Below are 20,690 nucleotides of genomic sequence, written 5' to 3'. Positions count from 1 at the left end.
AAATGAAGTTTACTTTGAAGTGCTACTGGGGGTACAAAAACCTGGTAGAAGAGCAAAGAAGGGACTGACGGTGCTGTGTGGCTTATCCGTGCATGGATTGATTGGCCCTCTCTTTCTCGCAGGTACCGTAACTGACGCCACTTACTTGAACTTACTGCAGCGATCAGCCATACCATGTATTCACGAAGATTTTCATGATGAGGACTTTTATTTCCAACAAGATCGAGCGCCTCCACATTACCATTGTGATGTAAAGGCCTATCTTAATGAGAACCTGCCAAACAGATGGATGGGGCTAAGAGGTCCAGTAGATTACCCTGTGCGTTCACCAGACATCACACCACTAGACTTTTTCCCTCAGAGATTTCTCCAGAATAATGTTTATGCTAAAAAAACTGAAACCATCGATGAGTTACGAGTAGCCATTGAAAGAGAATGTGCCCAAATACCAAATGAAATGATTCTTGATGTTTGTGATTTCATTGCTTCGTGTTGCTAACAATGTCTAGACCAGAATGGTCATCAGTTTGAAAACAGGCGCTAAGTATAAAAAAGTATATTTATATAGTTTATTGTGAATGTTGAAAGGGAACTGTATACTAATAAATACAGACTTTATAATCATTAAAATTGTAGATACATTTTTTTGCAAAACCTGATACATATCATATGTATTCTATATATTATCTAATCATCCATTCAACCATCCATTGCTTTAAAATCTACATGAAACCTTATGAGAAAAAACTGTTATGATGGCCATTTTCCTGATGAGAAAATAGGCTTAGAGAGGCTAAGTAGAGTTATCCTTACTAACCCATCCATGATTCAAACCCAAGTCTGCATGATCCTGCTTTCTGGAAGGCACAGTGTCTGTGTCACCTTGTCATCTGCCCCATCCTCCCAAAGGACAGTAGCAGTAAAGGTAAAACACAAAATCCTCTTTCAGGAATCAAATCAGTTCACATTTCTTTTATACTTCAAAATATTCTTTGAACTGCTAAAATGAAACTGGTAAGTATGAAGAAATCCTACATAATAACTTAGTATCATAATTAAGCTTTGTTTAAAGAAGTCTTGCCAAGACCACAGATGCCAAATAAAAGACTTCCCAAATTGATGGCAAATAGGGTTCTATTTGCAAAACCATCACAGTTTTTTTCCCATCTTGACTCAGATGGCGAACTTTAACTCCCGGTTCCTAACAGTTAACTATTTTCATTTCATTCTGTCTGTCCTCTTACCTTTCTTTGCTTTTCATTTTATTCACTGTGAAATAATCTGAACTAACCTCCTTTTATTTAGAAATATTATCCATAAGCTTTTTAAATTTACAAAAACATTCTACATGCAATACACTGTAGTATACACTAATTTCCCAAAAGCACGCTCTGTTTTCCTAATCAATAGCCATGACCCCCACCACCACCCCTTTTTTTAGCAGCTCCATTCTTTCAGGGTCTGCTCTGTGCAGGGAGGCTCTGCCTCAGTTTAGCTGGGTGATCTCAAGCAGGTCAGCAGCCCTACACTTAAGTTTCTTCATATGCAAGATGAATTTTTACTATTCATTAGATCAGGGAATCTTGGCCCAGAGTTCACGGGCCCCCAGGAGGTCCATGACGCCACTGAAAATAAGTGCCAAGTTTCGTGGGTGCGTGTGTGCATTTTCCTTGGAGGAGTCTATGGTTTTCATCAGAGACTCCAAGTAGTGTGTGGTCCAAAAATGAAAAAGTAACATTCCACAGCAGAAGATTATCTATAGGGTCATTGACAGCCTTAAGCTCTTATGAGTGATGATGTGACTAAGTCCCTGTTCTAATGGTGAATACAGTCTTATTGAGAAAAATCCAGAAGAAAGCCAACAGCCTTCTTTAGCTTGAGAGGAAAAACCTGACCTTCTCTGTTTATATTTTTCTGTGAAATGGGAATGACGTGGGAGATTTTTTGAGGGCAAAAAAAAAAAAAAAACAATGACTATGTCTACACAGGTAAGCAATTTACCTGGATGAGCATAAAGAAAAGTTCAATTTAGCCCAATAGTTTCACTTAGTCTGTGGCCACAAAACTGATTTAAATGATATTTTTTCCCATCTTAGGGAGTTATTTGGCATTGTAGAGATGATGGACTTTTAGCCAAAACAACCAATGAAAAATTCTATGATCAATTTATTATAGTGGAAAGGTTTTGAGACTGAGATAAGCCAGACTGTACTCCATATCTATATGAAGTTGGACATGTTACTTAACCTTTCAGACCTGCAGATTCCTCAGCGATAAAATAGGAATAATAATATCCATGTCTGCTGTGGACTTAATGTTTATGTCTTCCCCAAAATTCATACGCTAAAACTTGACCCCCAATGTGATTTTATTAGGAGGTGCAGCCTTTGGGAGGTGAAACCCTTATGAATGAGACAAGTGCCCTTATAAAAGAAGCTCCAGAGAGCCCCTTCGCCTCTTTGCCATGTGAGGACACAGCGAAAAGACGGCCGTCTATGAACTAGTAAGTGGTCCCTCACCAGACACTGAATCTGCCAGCACCTTGGACTTGGACTTGGACTTCCAAGCCTCCAGAACTGTGAAAAATAACATTCTGTTGTTTATAAGCCACTCTGTCTACGGTATTCTGTTAGGACAGCCTGAGTAGACTAAGGTCATAGGGTTATTTTGACAATTAAATGACTTAAGGTAGGTGAAGTGCATCACCTAGCATGGCACTTGGTTGATGCTAAATAAGTGATAGTTCCTTTTACCTTCTCACACTAGAAGAAAAATCTGCCTGATACTTTTTCCCACTTAATGACTATTTTTGCTGAATTGCACTCTTCAGGTGAAATTTGGAGTTATGTTTATAAACTATATTTAAAATAAAAGACATAGCATTGATGAATTAGAAATGAACCACATGGCTACAATATGCAATTTTAAAATCCTCATATGCCAATTAAATTTGCATGGTACACTTAAATGTGACCAAAAGATGTGACTCTTTCCCAACTTCAACAGAAATAGCTTAGCATGTATTGAGATTGGTATAGGAAAGAAGCTTTGTTGTAAGAATGCAGAAATTATAACGACTGAACTGATAAACGAATAACAGCTCAAAATCTGTAAAATATTACTTTGTATCAAAGGCCTAACAAAACATTAACATGATTTCAATAATAACATCAAACATTTGTTAAGCATAAACTATATGCCAGACATTGGGTTAATTTCTCTAGATGGGTTAACTATCTTAATCTTTACAACTACCTTGTGAGGCAGAATAATTATTCCAATTGTTATACACAAAGAAATAGAGGCAAGATATGTTTAAGTAATTTGACACAGGTCACCTGACTAGTAGGTTGCCAATATCAAGATTTGAACCCAGGTCTTTTAGACGTCATCACTCATACACAACAGATCATCCTGCCTTTCTTTAGATGACTAAAGATTGATAATTATAAGTGTCACACATATAAACAAAAATTCACTGCTACTTTAAACTGTAAGTTTGTTGACTCATATACATGCCACATTTTTTCCAGCTAGGAATGAAGTTATGGGCCATCATGTGAGGTCCTTAATCTAGATTTTCAATTTTTATTAAACAAATGTCACATTGGGTAGACCCTGGACTCTGCATGCTCCAGAGATCACCATACAGTGGGATACTTTAGAACCAGAGGAACTGTTAGGTTACTAAAAATTGGCCCAAAGGGAAGTTTTGAACAAATTTAGCTACTCTAATAATTTAGACAGTCAAAAAAATATTTTAATGTCCTAATGAAAAATAATTTCATGATTACAGAATAATAAAAAATTGCATTAAAAGATTTTGATTTAAAGCTTCCAGGTCCCAATCTAAGCACTGTGAATAGAAGTGTTTTTGTGTGCACATGCCTGTTGTATAATCATTGATTGGCCACTCTATTAAATCATGTAAAAAAGTTTCAGTGATAGCATTCTGGAAAGGGACAACTTAGACCCAATGGATTTTTTTAAATTGTAGGTTTTCTAGTGTAGTAAAAATATTTACTTTTGAACGTCTCATCATCTGTATTTCAGAAGCCCATAAGAAATGTATGAATGATGACAATGGCAAGTGTGTTTCCAAATGAAGGACAAGGACAAGGTGAACAGCAAAAAGATGCACAGGCTAAGGGGCAGGACAAAGAAGGGAAGAATGTTTTTGATCAGCTAGGTTCACAGACGAGGTTATGCAAAGCTGGATGATTAGGAGTGGACTGGGCACCCCTCTCAGGGTGGCCCCGTTCCACGGTGAGTAAATGCCCGGCCCAAGCACGTGAAAGCCAGTATGGCACAAAGATCTACTTCTGAGGGATAAAATGTATGAGAGTCTGGCGTACTTTAATTTGTGGTTATAACATCTGGTAAGAGTACAACTTTTAAATTATTTATCATTGCGAAGTAGAACTGCACCTGCTAGTCAAACTCAATAACAACAAATTAAAAATAACAGGGCATTTTTATGTGGAAAGCCTTGTGGGTAACAGATGGAAATTCACAGAGTCTCTCCCCCCACACAGACTACAAGAGTACGGCACACAAAAAGCATAAGCCATCTTCGTTAAGTATCAATGACTATCAGGGTACATATTATATTTGAAGGTATAAAAATGTAGTGATTCACTCTTCCCAATTCTGTCATTCTGTTGCTCTGTACTAAGTGCCCGGAGCAGAGCAGATGCCCAATGACAGTTTGTTGAATGAGTGAGAGAAGAAAGGAACCTGCAGCTATGAGCCTGGGGGCCACTCCACTTTTGCTAATTTACTCCACTGCCACTCCAGATTGGGTTTGAATTCATTATTTCCCTAAATCCAAAGGAAAGTGAAAGCATAACGTGTAGGACCATAGAATCACATTTTCTAAAATAAAAAATTGCCTTATAGGTTTTATTTGGGTTTAAATGAAGTAATATATAATCATTGTAAAAGAAAATTAGATATTACCAAAAGCAAAAAGAAAGTAAAAATTACCACCGATCCCCCCCAAAGAAAACACTGACTCCTGCTACAGATGACAATGCCGAGGTCTAAAGCTAAAGGAAAAGGGACTTGCCCCAAGTCTTATATGCCCTTTATCTGCAGATCAAACCACAATTTTAGGCAGCTCTTGATTTCTGGTCTGGCCATCTGTTTCCTGTATACACCCTGAACTTTCCCATCAAAGTTGGCTGGATCACAAAGCCTGACCTTCACTATTCCCATAAATGATCAGATTTTACAAAATCCTAAAAGGTAAACATGGACTTACATATCAGAGCCCAGAATAGCAGAATGAGAAAGATCGCCTTGAAACATGAAAGGATAAACTTAGCACAAATCTATGAAAGTACTTAAGTACAATACTTTTCTCAAGAAAGAAAGAAAAGAGAGAAAGAAAAGAAATCTTATGGAATACAATATCCCAAAAGAATGAATACAGACAGAAATGTAAGTTAAACAGGTTAGGATAAATTTGGGTAAATTTATTTTAAGTTATTAAGGGTACCAACCTACCTAAACTTCACTGAGTACATTCCTTTTAAGATTGACATTAAAGAAAGGAAGACACATCCTTCCACATAAAATAAAAAACTGGAAGGAATGAACCATGCAGCTGTGTGGAAAATTCTTAGGCAAAATGCTGGTTCTAAAAACACCTGGTTTATTCCCTCTAATTACAGTATGGCTCTAACCACAGCAAGTTAGCTCTGACATTCCTCTCTCACAGATTCCCTGTCTCCTTATCCACACAGAAAGCGAAGAAGCTGATAATACCAACCCAACCTGATGTCCAATTTCCTGTCCTCATTCCTGAGTCCCTCTAGTCCCCATTCTGTAAGGCCTGTCCCTACATACTGGCCTGGTCTGTTTTCTGATCCCTCTCTATGGAAGCCATGTCTGTTTATATGTCCCCATGATTTTCCCTGTCGCTAACACATACACCGAAACTTGGTTGGTGCTTAATAAATATTTGTTGGGTAAAGATATTTTGTGGACTTTCAGGAGAACCGGAGGCCAAATAACAGGTCACTGGAGAGAATAAGAGGTATGCTCCACTGGGCCTTGGCACTGCCTACATGGCTTCAATGTCCACTCAATGATGATTCCTTCATACTGTTGCTGGTTCTCCTGCTTCCTTAACTTTCTTAGTCTTCTTGGATGGTTTCCACCATGTCTTTATGGGCCTCTTGCTCTCGTTACACTTGCTTTCTTTCCACCATCACTACCATCCACCTTCAGTTTTTGTACTACTACTGCCATTCTAAGTGTGCCAACATTTATTTCTCTAAAGAGTCATTTCTCTCCCTTTCTGAGCAGACATTGAAAATTTCCATCTCCAAATGCTTGGAGGAAATTGCCATTTGGATGTGGTTTCTTGCTGAAATGAAACACTCCCCCGATGTCCACCCAAGAACGGAACCCATCCCAACTTCCCAGGTGGGACAATGCAGAGACCTTCTTTCCTTGGAATTGTCTTTGAGTTTCTCCCTCTCCTGAAAGGTGAGCTAATTCTCCTGCTATAAAGATCCTCATATTTGATCTTCATTTTCATATTTGATCTTCATTTTCATATTCGCTGCCCTGATTCAGGCCCTCATTGCTATATGTTCAATACAAGCTCTCCCAGTGCTGGTATCCCCACACTCTAGTCCATTGTAGATAACTTTTTCTAATGTATTTTCATCACACATAGCTCCCCTGCTAAGTCTCTATCTATTGTCCTTTATGTGAAATGGAAACATAAGAGGTGCGAGCCCAACTCTTTCTTCCCCAAGCACTCAACGGATTTCTTGCACCAGGATCCTTAATTCCACCTCTGGGTTTCTGCTGGGGTGATTTCTTCAGCCATGTGACTCCCTTTTCAATCTTTGTCACCGTCACGACTCTCCACACCGCCTACCACTTCCACGGAGCTTTTCCCTGCCAGTTTCATCCCAAGATGATGATGGCCTTTCCTCCTCTTAAAGTTCATGTTTAGTTCTGGCTATATTGCTATGTTGTTTCTTTCCTATTTAGCTAATGATAATGGTTAAAACTAACATTAAAAAATAATAACTACCATTTAAGGAAGCCTACTCTGTGCCTGGTGCTGAGCTAGGCCATTTATGAAGTTCAATAATCTTCACAACAACCACTCAAACTGTGTAGATATTATGCCTGTTTTACAAATAAAGCAACTGTGACTTAGAGAGAAGTCACATGCTCCTCCATGCTCACACAGCTCAGACGTGGAGGAGCTAGGATTCAAACCCGCAGAGCCCGGGTACCATTCATGATGCCAGTGTGTATGTGCATAAACATTTCATGAATGGCAGCCCACTCTGACCAAGTTACTCAAAGGCAGCAATTTTACCTTCTTCTTCTGCATTCTCCATATGAATAATTAGAGCCTATGGCCCCAAATACTTTCTGTTATAGGTGTACGCTCTAGTTTTCTACTGCAGAATTGCTAAGGGATCGCCTTTCTACCACCTTTTCATGTGTGCACTAGAATTCCTGTGAGGCAAGATTAATTTGATTTTAAGATCATGGTTTAACATTTTTCTTCTTGCAAATGCCTACTTTGCTTTCTCAAAAGATCATCTGGTTTAAGTCACTTTATATGCCACTGTCCTTTGCTCTGAAGCTGAAAAATTAGAACTATGTATTATGTCCCATGCTTCACGTCTCCTTGTTTTATTTCCCCACCTGCCTCTGAAGTCACCACACAGGCCTCACACAACATAACAGCTTCCCACTACACTCAGAATCCCACAAGCGCATACCCACCGGCTATTAACCCCTAATGTGTGGATGACTGCATTTGTATGCTTTTCTAATAAGAACAGAAATGTATCACAAGATCCACCTGGGACTTACTACCTTGCATTTCTTACACGAAAGTGGTTTCAATTATTCACTATTTTCATTTTTATGTCATTTTAATATTATAACTGATTCTGAAACTTTTATCCACACATTATCTTTGTGATTTAAAAATTCCAACATGAAGGGCACTGAATAAATACAACTATTTCAGTCTTCTCAAATCTCCCTTTTCTCGATGCTGGTTTTTTGAAGCAGAACTTGGAGTACTAACTAACAGGAACATTTTCCATAACCACTGTTGCAAACAGCTTAGTATGCAATACATTTGGCCCTTCAGAGTGATGATCTTTGAGGCCTGAAATCAACATTGTTAATAACACAATACAAAAATGTTTTTTCAACATAGATCCTTACCTTTCTGCTTCCAGGCGCATCTCTTCCCGCTTTTGCCTTCTAAGTTCTCTGCGACGTTCAAAATCATCCATGGTGTGGTTTCCGGTTTAGGGAGGCCAGATGATGTCTGGATCTAGAGGGGCGGAGGTAGAATGAATATCATCAATGAGTTGAAGTTATTATTTCCCATGAATTGCTTTAGCCCTTCCCCCACCCTCCCCATTTTTTCATTTCCTCATTTTTTTTCTTTACTCTTAAGAAAAACACCTTAAAAAAACTGGTGAGGCAGCCAGTGATCAATTTCTGACTCCTGAACAGAGTCCTTTATGTGCTGAATTCAGTCTCATTCATGAAAATATTAGAGGCAAATAAAAAAGACTCCAGGATTACAGTTTAAAAAACAAAGACCTCAGGAGACAGAGAGGCTTTGAAAACATGAAATATTGATGGGATCACTTAAGATCTACTGAAAGATTTTGTTCTTTGTAACTTGCTGAACCATACACAGGCAAAAGTTATAAAAAACTGAACAAAGAAAGAGGAAAAGAAAACAAGAGTGAAAAAAGAAAAGTGGCAAGAAACTATGTAGGAAGTAAGAGAAAAGTAAATGAGAAATAAAATAATACCGGTATCCGGGCATCATTTGCATATTCTAAAAGAATATTAATATCAGAACGATATTAAAGACCTCAGCAATCATACCATGAATAAACATAATGCAGCAGTATTCTTTAAAAAAACAACGATTCCGTTAGCAGCAAGCTGTTTCCAGAGCTTAAAAGTCCCGGCTCATTGTAACCCAGCGGTTTTTAATCCTTTCCTACCTCCTCCGTGATGGTTTTAATCCCAGACAGATCCTCCCTTTCCAGCTCTTCAGCTGAGGAGCCCGCTTCCCCTGCGTTTCTGTGCCATGGAGTCAAGGATTCCAGAATTCCCCTACAGCCCCCAAACCCAAAATGACTACCAGAAAAGGGGAAGCGGGCTCTTTTTGTCCTTGCTTTGTTTACAGAGCTGTCAGTGGTTAGTTAAACTCGGCCTGGAATCTGGCATTTAAGGCCTGCTTGAAGATTGTTTCCTGTGTGGAGCGGGAGGCCTCCACTTCCTCTGGAATCTTAGACTCTCTGCTGCACTCAGATCACGAAAAATATTTTCCAGCCCTTTCTGTGCACATGAGACGAGCCATTTGCTCTGCGTAAGAAAATAAGGAGCCGCGCAAAATCTAAAGGCGACCCCTAATGCATCTTTGTTTGAAGGAGCAAAAGGCAAAACTTAGATTTTGAAGCCAAGTTTAGAGGCCTTCTTAAATAGTCAGATTTTTTTTTCAAGCATCCCCCCCCCCTTGGAAACCCACACAAACAAAAATAAAACCGCAGCCAACAAAAACAAAACTATCCAATGTTTGAATTTGTCCCCTTTCTCCTCTCCCGGGGCATTATTATTTGTACTGCTTATAAATCTTCTAGAAATTCAAATTCTGGTGTTTATTTGGGATTTTTTAATTTTAAGGTGTTTTTTTTATCTCACCACTACCAAGAATATTTTCTAAGACATTGCTAGTTAAGAATCAGTTTTTCTTTAAAAAAAAATTGTTTTATCAACCATGAAGAAATTTCTATACATTATCCAGTTGGATCTCATCATAGTAATCAGAATGGGAGAAACAAAGAAACGAAAAACTAAAAACTGAGCTGAGGGTCCCTCTCAGCTGGGCTCCTGTTCTGAGCACACAGTGCAGGGTGTATGGGGACAACCCCGTGGGCAGTGGGACCAAACCTGGGCTACTCGGTGCGGTGAGAGGGTAAACTCTGCTCTTTCCTTTCTTCGATGAAGTTTCTTGTTGTATACAAGCCACTTCACAAATAACTATAGCGACAGCAAACAGAAATGGGAGAACGAGGTCTGTCTGTGAGCAAACAGTTTCACTCTTTTCTATTTATCCACGTAGCTTGAAGAGCATCCTCTGAGCCTCCCCTGCTCCCTCATCCAGGCTGAGCGCTCAGGCTGGGCCCGGCTGGCCACGGGGTCTCCAGCGTCTCAGCCTACAGCTCTGGCGGAGGTGCTAACGAGCGGTGAAAGCAGGCGGAGGGTGCACGTGGTTCGCGGGGTCTTGGGGTACACAAAGGGAGGGGAAACTGACTAACCTCGGGTGGTCACTTCGGCTGGCCAGCCTCCCTGGCTCTGTACAAATACTTTTTTTTTTCCTATCCACCTCTCCTGTTAACACCTCGCCTTTTATGACTTATTAAGCATTTTTTTTTCTTTTCCAACCATAGAAAAACTCTATATCCAGTTATTTACTTACATGAATGCTGCTGATTATGTATATGCGGGGCACTTTGGGGAGGTGGAGGTGAGAGAGAGAAAGAAAAAGATAGGTGATAGGTAGATAGATAACGCATCTACATAGACAAGTGCCTTTCTGCATTATGCTTTGTGGACATGTGGTTGGTATATCTGAAATAGAAGGGAAAGCACATCTGTGTGCTGTGTACTCCCTGTTGTGTGCATGTGTGTGTGTGTGTGCGCGCACGTGTGTATGTGTGTGAAAATGGCTCTTGGCTGGTCTCACGTCAACACAGAGCTGAAGATCTTGCTTAACCCTCACACCCTTATATCACAGAGCCTCTCTGAACTTCTCTGGCACTGTTCTTATGTAAGGGGAGCCATGTCTGGTTAAAATTGTAAGTGATTCCCCCATTCCCTTCATCTTTTGAGAGCAGTAGCTTACATGTCCCCAGCTAGTAATCTCTCATTTCCTCCCCTCCCCTCCAGTCAATGCTGAATTCCTTCCAGCAACATGGGTTAGGAAGCAAACTCTCAACCAGTGAAGTGATGAAATGTCAATGCAGAGAGATTCCATAAACTTGGGAGCTCTTGAGTGTCAGAAATGGACACAGTGGCCTGAAAGAGAAATGCTGGCTAAAGGAAGTGTATATCAATGAATGTGACAGATGGGTTCTTGAAAAGTTTTATGAAAACTAAATCTTTGCGCTGGGGGGACTGTTGTCATGCTATTGATAGAACTCTGATGTGACTCCTTTTTTAAAGGGGAAGAAGCACTTTACAAAGGCAAATGACACATTACTTACTGATATATCTGTCTTTTCATTTGAGTTCTCAAATACCACATATTCTTATCATAGAGCACACTGACACTGTCACAAGTAAGTAATAAGTCAGTGTTACAGATTTCAAATCACGCTGCCTTTCCTTTTTGTAATGAATAATAAGCACTCAGTTAGTAGGGGGAGAAGCTAAGTGGTGAAAGCTAAGTCTGTCTGTCTACCTTCAGATGATTATAAAGCGAATGGTGACTGGGTAGGGGAAGGTCTTTGGGATTTGGGGGCAGGACCAGTATTGGCCTTGAAATACCTCCAGAATAAAACCTGTTGTGTTGGAGACTTTGAATAAGTTAATTCAGCTTCCGAAATAACTAACATTTATTATACATGTACTATGTTCTGGACCTTTTTAAAAACTTTTTAAAATTAATAAAGTTTATTTTTTAGAGTAGTTGTAGGCTAAGAAAAAAGAACAGAAAGTACAGAGTTCCCATATATTCCCTTTCCTTCACCTCTGCCCATCATTTCTTTATATTTTCACTGAATTGTGTATTCTCAGGTATGATGAAGTCCCAACTTTTAGTACTTCTGAATGTGACCTTATTTGGAAATGGGGTCTTTGCACATGTCAAGTTAAGGTGAGGTCATTAGCATGGGCTCTGATCCCATACGACTGATGTCTTTATAAAAAGGGAAAATTTGGGTATAAGTACAGACACACACAGAGGACCAATGGTGTGAAGACACAGGGAGAATGTCACAAGACGATAGAGTGTAAGGAACACCTGAGTTACCAGAAAGAAGATGGGAGGGAGGCGTGGAGTAAATTCCTCCCTAGAGTCTGTGGAGGGAGCATGTCTCTGCTGACACATTGATTTCGGGCTGCTAGCTTCCAGAACTCTGAGACAATGAGCTTCTCTTGTTTTAAGCCACGGCAGCCCTAACAATCGACTATGGCCTATTAATATCTTGCAGTAGTGTGGTACATTTGTTACTACTGATGAGCCAATATTGGCGTTATTATTAACTAAAGTCCATAGATTACATTAGGTTTCACACTTTGTATTATATAGTTCTATCGGTTTTGCCAAATGCACAATATTATGTGTCCACCATTACAGTATCAGACTAGTTTCACTGTCCTAAACAGCCCCTCCCATCCCTTACGTCCACACTGCCACCCTCGGCAACCATTGCTCTTGTCACTGGCTATAGCTTTGCCATTTCCAGAATGTCCTATAGTTGGAGTCATACAGCATGTAGCCTTTTCAGTCTGGTTTCTTTCATTTAGCAATATGCATTTAAGTTTTCTCCATGTCTTTTTGTGGCTTGATAGTTTACTGAGAGGTTTCAAAATATGTAATCTTATCTACATAACAAACCTGTGAGGTAGCTATTATAATCCCCATTTTACAGAATTCAACATATGTGCTCTTAACCACAATAATATTCTTGGACTAATCCACCACTTCCCTTCAGGAATTGTTTTCCCTTTCAGGAAGTAAGTACAAGTGCCCAAGGGAAGTTCCGGGAGAACTATGGGCATTTAATTCCTTGGATCATATCAATTCAAGTATGAAGTGGTTTTTAATATTACCCATGTCTCTTCAATTTCAAACCCATTTGGTTTAAATCATAAAATTATCATGTCTCAGAAATCCTCATGAAATTAAACCTTACAAATATTTATTAAGTCCTTATACTTTTACTGTTGCATCTTTGTAAGATTCATAATCTAGGATGGCCGTATCTTGGAGCACACCATTGTATATTTTTCTGTGAGACGTTAGTTTCTTTTCTTGCACTGCACCTTCCTCAATAGCTGCCTTCCTGCTCTGACCCGCTATAGACTCATTCACAATATAACTATTTATCTGCTATGGCAAGGAACCCTAGTCTTTCAACACTCATATCCTTTCTAGCTAGTCATCATTATGTGCCCACTGTAAATTGCATGGTCCAGCTGCTTCACTGAAGCCTCACAAAACATTTATACCATCAATATTCAATGAATATTTACTGAGCATTTACTACGCACCAGGTTATATTCTCTACCCTGGGGAGTCAACAGTGAACAAAACTGAAAAGGTCCCTGCCTTCCTGAAACGTATTGTCCAGGCTTTGTTGTTTCTTTAAGCTTCTAGCAGGCCTATCATGCTCATCTCCCACCTTGGGTCACACCCATAATCTGCTTTTTGATTTTTGTTCAGGAGATTCAGGGGTTTGGGAGAGAAGTCAGGGGCCATGTTTTGTCTCCCCTAAAGGTTTGTGTTAATTTTAGTAGCGTCATCACTGCATCTCAGTGATGCTTCTCTTCATAGGACATTTACTGAGTGATTTCTGGGTTTAACATACTCCATCAGGCTCCCCACTTCTGCTCTTCAAATTATCTCCACTCACCCCAAATCTTCAATTGTCTCCCTCTGCAAATCCCTGGCAAACAATGACCTGGACTCGGAATTAGGAGATCTACTGACCCTTTTCAAGCTTTTCTTCTCTGTAAAATGAGAAGTTATTCAAGGTGTCATCCTACTCCATGTAACATGGGTCTATAGTTACTCTAATCCAGCAAAGGTGGATGCATCAAACAGGGCATGCCCATGTTTTCTTCTTTCCAGGTCTAAATGGTTTGCTATCTAAGTGCATTGTCTTCTAATTTGCTTATGTAGAAAGTAAGCATTAACTGCCTTGGTTGGGTATCTCAATTGGTTAGAACATTGTCCCAATATGCCAAAATTATGGGCTTGTCTCCTGGTCAGGGCACATACAAGAATTAATGTGTAATGAATGTGTAAATGGCTGGAACAACAAATCAATGTTTCTCTCTCTCTCTCTCCATCTTTCTCTCTCTCTCTTGCTCTCTCAAATCAATGAATAAAACTGAAAAAAAAATTAAAGCAATAACCTCTTTCAGGCAGATCATCCCATCATATCCTAGATAAAAATATTTTATTGTTTCTCAAATGTGTCATATAATTTTTCATTTCTGCACTTTCATTATTAATACCATTCCATCCATTGGAATGGGCTCTCTATTATCTTCACTGTCCATATTTTATTCAGTTATAAATTTCTGGCTCAAATTCTACTTCCTTCATGATGCCATTCCTGAGGACTCTAGCTTGGAAGTGAGAGCTCCCTCCTTGAACTTTTACTATTCATTTTGGTAATTAATAATATCCTGCCTTGCTGCAGCTCCTCAATTGTTCTAATTAGTATTTAAATATTTTATTGATATTTTACTTTCTACATGCTTTGTTCTTAAGGCCATTTGTGAATAGATACAGTCTTTTAAAATATTTTCACTATTAAACTGCTGAAATATGATAGGCACTCAGGAATTATAGCTAATTTTAACCATTAGCCTTTTATCCTAGATTTTATCATTCTGAGTATAAAAATGTAACTCAAGCTGATTCATCTCTGTATTTTATTGACTGATCAGTGTTTACAAAAAGAATTAAAGACCTTGGTAATAGATTATATATGAATCTCAAAAGTTATATAAACCCACATTTGCAGTAGTTACACAGTAAATCTGGCAGTGTTTTCTTTCTGACTGTAGAAAATGAACTTTTGTCCTTTTTAAAAAAATTTCAATTTATCAACCTGCTTTGCTCTTTTCTGAACTGAATGGTTCATTTGGGACTCAAAAACCAAATAAACACATGGATTGTAACATACAGTTTGGACTTAACTTTAGCTCAACCTTCATCATCTTGTTCCAAAAATCTGTGCTACTTAAAAAAAAAAATACATGAAATCATCAAGGCACATTTGTGAAGAACAACAATATAGAAATAAGAGTGAGTGAGAGCAACAAGAACTTGGACTCCTCACATCGTTTCTGTTCTCTAATCCATAGAGTCTAGAACACAAAGCCCTCCTAAGAGCTAACAGGTTATGTCTTATTTCTTATTTCCTTTCCAACTCAGGCTTTTATCATTACTTTTTCTCTATCTGTAATTTTCCATTTGTCAAACAAAAGAAATGACAGACTTAATGTTACTAAAACCAAATGTTATCACAAATGCTACTACCTTATTTGGAGCACTTGGTATTGTTCAAAACTCAATGGCTATTGTTGTTTGATTCTCCCCAGTAAGAGAAGTAGATTTATCTCCATTTAAAGAAAGCTGACGAAGACATACAGAACTTCTGTATCAGTTCCTTAGATATAGCTAATCAGTGGAAAACCAGGATTGCTTTTACACTGATCTCTAAACCAACCTGAAAGTTTTCCTAGAAGAGGGAGAAATGAAAAATTGGAACACGGTTCCTTCTGTGCCCTTTTCAAGAGTTAAAAACACTTTTCCTTGGCAAATTCAAGGAGAATTAGACTGAAAGACACAGGATAATACCAAATCAGAACAGGCATGTGGGCCACTGCTGCCCTCTTGGCCCCTAGAAAAGAGTAAAAGGCATAGATGTGAACCTGAAGGATTTTCCACCAACTCGTGTCTGTGTGAGGGGGAAAAAAAAGTATAGCTTTGTAAAAAAAAAAAAGTACAAATATGCTTTCTAACTGTATTCCTAATAACAGAGGCTAGTTCTGATGTGGTGAGGCCTGGGGTCTTGGATCCAACATAATGATCTGACAATGGGGTAGGGCTGCTGAGATGGTGTGAACTCCTATTATTGGAAATAGTCAGGTGGAAGGGAAATGACCATCTGTACAGTACTGTTGTGAAAGATATTTATAAGAGTCTACAGCTACTAGTCACATGAGGCGATTCAAGTTCAAATTAATTAAAATGAAATAAAATTAGAAATTCACTTCCTCAGCTTCATTAACCCATTTTCAGGTGCTCTGTGGTCACATGTGTCTTGTGGCTTCCATATTAGACAGGACGGAGAACATTTATGTCATCACAGAAAGTTCTCTTGGATAGCCCTGCTGTAAGGCCTTCCACCTCCTATCACAAAATGACTGTACTGTGTGAAGTGATGTTACGTAGGTCAGAGACATGAAGGTGTGTAAGACACGGAGCCTGTCTACAACCTCCTAGAAGAATGGGAATGCAATGTGAGGTGTGGTACAGGTCAACATCTCAGAGCACGGATGTGCTCTTTCAGTCCCCTCATTAGTGACCTATCTCTTCTCCTGTTAAGGATCTTTTAGATCGGGTGATGTTGCTGTGGCTGGGCACTTCTACTAAGAAAATGAAATGCTCGGCAAATACAAAAGAAGCTGAGACACTTCAAATTGCACAACCAGGCCTAAAAGTAGTTTGTTTGGAACCAAAGGTCATAGTTCTTTATCAATTAAAAATATGGTACAGAGATCATCATGTTTTACATAATAGTAGTTTTACTTGTGCGTGACCTTTTGGCCTTTCTGGTCTACTCAGCTATAAAATATCAGCAACCCACGAGTCTGTTCTTTATGATTGGTTTTTCAACCAATATTTCCAGTTTAGTGATCAAAATAGAGATCCAGAGCCTTAGTTAGCTATCTTGTTAATACAAGATCTTAGCAAGGTGAAGAGTTCAGAAGGCAGAATTCAGAAGGCAGAATGCAAACCAATTTACACTGTTGGAAACAATTCAAAGGTATGTCACAAGGTACTTTGTCAAAGGCAACATTTTTGTACATGAAGGACATCTTATTATTGACCAGGGACTACTTACTCCCTAGTGAGTTTTTTTTCAACTTCTATTAATCATGATCATCAAATGCATTTATTGTGCTTTGGGATCATGAAGCAAGTTAGAGATGATCTTCTAGGAGTTTATAATCTAAGATAAGAAGCTTTGACACCAAATCAAAGGACATTATCCATTATGTCCTTTAGACATAATAGATACATAATTTAAACATATAAATATACACAGCAGTTAAATAATAAATTTTAAAGCATCCAGACTGTTTCTTCTTTGCTCTCACATGAGTCATTTAGATGGTAATTTAAGCAATTTGTTAGTTTGGGGATTTCTGGACTTTTCTTCATGTAGGGAATGACTCACAGTACAGGCTTAAGACCAGCATAAGACTACAGGATCTCTGAACCATTAACTCACTGGCATGAGTTTGTCCTGATACCCACATTATATTTCTATTGAAGTACTTAGTCTATAGACATAACTGTCTTTCCTAGAGAACTGAAATCCCTCAAAGATCTGACTGTTATAGATCTAATAGTCAGCCTTAGGTTTACATTCGTTGAACTGAAATGAATCCCAGGGCATATCTTATTTGATTTAAATTCAGCTAACACATCGTCAAAATGCATGTCTGCATTTGAATTCTTACTAACCTTGGGGGTGGTGATAGTTTACTATGCAGCTCCATTTTATATAGTGAGTTGGAGTTGTTTTCCTCTAGTGGAAAAGAACCTTGTCTTCGAAATACATTCTGGTTTCAGGAAGAGGGGTATGAGGATTCCTAACCAGGGGAATATGTTTGTTCCGTGACGTTCAAAGAGAAGGAAGGACAAAGTAGACATATGATGAATAAGAAACTAAGAGAATCAGGGTTGACCTGAAATACTCCAAATTTCCAAGGCCTTTGGAGATTCCTTGCCACTCCTCCATCATAATTAGAAAATACTGACATTCGGAGCTGATTTAAATGCTTCCATCAGTCTAAAAAGAAGTGTTGCCTGATTTTGCTCCCTGACCATGCTCAGTAATTAGAAACATAAGGCCCTGTTCTGGATGTTTGCTTGGGAACCTACCCTTTGCAGGCCTGGTGTCACTACCCATTGGCTATAGGACTTTTATCTTTTCTCACCATCTCTCTTAGGAGCCCCAGCCCAGGTCATAGGAAGAGCATGAGGTTGCCATGGACATTCCTGGGAAAACTGGAGCTCTTCAGCACCACTTAAGACTCAGAAATACAAGGAAGAAACTCTTTTTGCCTGCCCACTTCTTGCTGAAGCTCTATAAATATGTATCGCATTCGGAAGGCAGTAGTTCAGGTATGGTAAGATATAGTCAAATCAAAAGAGACAAAGGGGGGGGCGGGGTCTCAGTAACAACCAGGCTGAAATGACATCCTTGTTTGTTTCTGAGAAGAAAGCTGTTCTGACAGCTGACGCTAGAGTTCCTCACACTCTTGCTGGAAAACCATGAACCCTGAAAAATGCAGGATTAGAATACAAACTAAGAAGCAGAAGCAGCAGTTTTTTACTTCTGACAAAATCCACAAAGAAAACAGAAAAATACTTGCAATCAAGGACTTCAACTCCATAGTCACCTAGACTGTCAAATTAAAACATGTGGCAACCACCTGCTAAGCCTCTTGAAAAAAAATGTCACCTTCTTGTTTTTCTACCTGACCTAAAATCTCTTTGGAGCACATTTGCATTTCCCAATTTTTCACACTTAAACAATGCTGTCCACACTATGTATGAAGATGACTAAGCAATTTTGTATTAAGTAACCAAAGTGAGTTCTGCCAATTTTAGAATAATTAAGTTTCTGCAGTCTAATATAAACAGTTCCAAGAACTAAATGTGGCCTACCAAAAGTATATATTACAAGTAGTCAACACTGCAGCCAGCTGGCAGACAGATCAACCTATTAAAGTAGAATTGTTCAGAATTCGGAGTATTATTTTTCTTTTCTCCCATTATTTTTTCTGCATCCAACTTTGTTGCTTTGGGAATGTTTTCAAGTACACAAAGCAAGAAAACTATTGTGGAATTGCACCTCTTGTAAACGAATGAGCATTTCTCTAGAGCTCCTTTGGAACTCACAAATCATTCCCATTTCAACCCTGTCTATATAAGCAGCCAAAGCAAAATGAAGCAAGTGAATCCAGTCTGTTCCCACTCGTGTTGAAATGTTCATATTTTGCATGACCTCCAGAAAGGTCTACGGGGACCACTAGATGAATGGATGTGCATATTAAGCCATATGCCTACCAGGCACCCAAGATGTCTTTCTGACTATAGATCCTTGTATTGCCTTTATTAGGTGGTTTGGTGGGCCAAAATTTAGCTAATAAGGCTAAAGTCTTAGATTTAATTCTACCAGGAATTAGTTATCTATTTGAGAGAAAAATAACTCCCAAATATTGCCATGTGCTATGACATTAATCTTGGCCAGCAATAATGGCAGATGTGCCTTGAAAACTTTGAGAACATAAAAATGGCTAGACTAATGCAACCCACCACGACCTTCAGTAGAGCGTATGGTCAAATAAATGTGAGTGTGTCACACAAAAGGCTCCTGTATGTGCAACTGCACTATAAGCCCTAGCTTTTTTTTCATTGTGTTTAAATTCATGTATAGTTAAGAGTGATTAAGTCTCTACAACCATGAAAACTTCAATAAAAACATTCAACGAGTATTTTCAAGTGCCATTCATATACTAGCTACATTGTCTGGTGGGGCACCTAAGCTGTGAATACCACTACCCTGCCCTCATCATGCTGATAGTCTGATGGTGGCGAGAGGCCAGACATAAAATACAAATTGGGATAAGGGTTAGGAAGGAAAAACACAAGCTGGTATGAGAGAGAACTACAGGAATGACCTAGTGGTTTGAGGGGGAGTGGGGGGGCTAGCATAAGACAGAGGCAGAAATAGCTTTTCCTAACAGGAATGATATTAACATACATACAGACGTGCATTCATAAAGGGGACATAAACACTAGAATTTGTATTCGTTAAGCAAATGTGTCTCGACATCTGTTACGTGCCAGACACTCACTCTTCTAGGTGCTGAAAACCAAACTCTTCTCCCCTCTTCTCTCCTAACGAAGTGGGTGAGGAGTGGAGTAGCTCATCAGGTTTGAGGGACGGCCAGCTATTCTCACCCCTTCTTTCCCACCTCAGATCCTCTGTGGGAAATAGAAGAACAATGATTTTATACAGACACAAGGCGTCGACTTAAGGCATTACCTTAACAGAGCTAATGCAGGAGGCATGAGTGCAGACATCGTTCTAGAAACCGTCCAGATCAGGGGCTGTCTGACAACAAAAGCACATTTCTCACCCTTGTCAAACAGAAATTGGCTGACTTGGAAGAGCCTGGTCCACTTATTTTCTCCAAACTTTGCTTCACAATTCCAAGAAACAAATAGCCCACAATAAATCTCCCCCAGTGGCACAACATCTCACAAACCAGCTCTTCCACTTTGAGTACCACAAACAGACCTTTTATTTGTTGACACACAGCCTCTGGACATTCATGAAAACAAGATGTTCTCTTGCTGCTTTTTAAGTTAAACAGATTTAAGTCAGGGTCTCAGCCGAATTTCAAAAACAGATGTTACACAGCAAAAAGGCTGAGCTGACCCTAGCAACAAGAGGTTATTTCACTTGAACTTGACTATTCTTTCTTAGCAGGAGGAGCAACCAAAGAAGCTTTAAACTGGTATCAGGAGCAACCCAAGGTTTACTACTGTCTCCATTCAGTGACTGCCCTGTGAGTCTGGGAAGCGGGTGGGCATCCAGGACTCTTCGTTTGGGGAATAAGCAGGT

General features: G+C 39.2%; 1 protein-coding gene across 6 annotated transcripts in view; it reads right to left on the bottom strand.

Annotated features, from left to right (window-relative positions):
• The window catches only part of CALD1 (caldesmon 1), a 193,439-nt gene that overhangs the window by 94,639 nt on the left and 78,110 nt on the right, over positions 1–20,690 (bottom strand). For 4 of the 6 annotated variants that reach the window (XM_090287532.1, XM_090287533.1, XM_090287536.1 and 1 more), the window contains exon 3: positions 8,218–8,329. In XM_090287532.1, the coding sequence (XP_090143658.1) occupies positions 8,218–8,288 (71 nt within the window). In that variant the 5' untranslated portion in view covers positions 8,289–8,329. Of the gene's footprint in view, positions 1–8,217; positions 8,330–8,898; positions 8,967–9,020; positions 9,238–20,690 lie in introns of those variants that run through there. The other 2 variants (XM_090287534.1, XM_090287535.1) reach the window with 2 other exon arrangements.

Source organism: Furipterus horrens, unplaced genomic scaffold (genome assembly GCF_987537825.1).
Source record: "Furipterus horrens unplaced genomic scaffold, mFurHor1.1.pri manual_scaffold_9, whole genome shotgun sequence".
Classification (NCBI taxonomy): Eukaryota; Metazoa; Chordata; class Mammalia; order Chiroptera; family Furipteridae; genus Furipterus; species Furipterus horrens.
The sequence above is the reverse complement of the archived record's forward strand: the minus strand, read 5'-3'. Positions and strand labels throughout refer to the sequence as shown.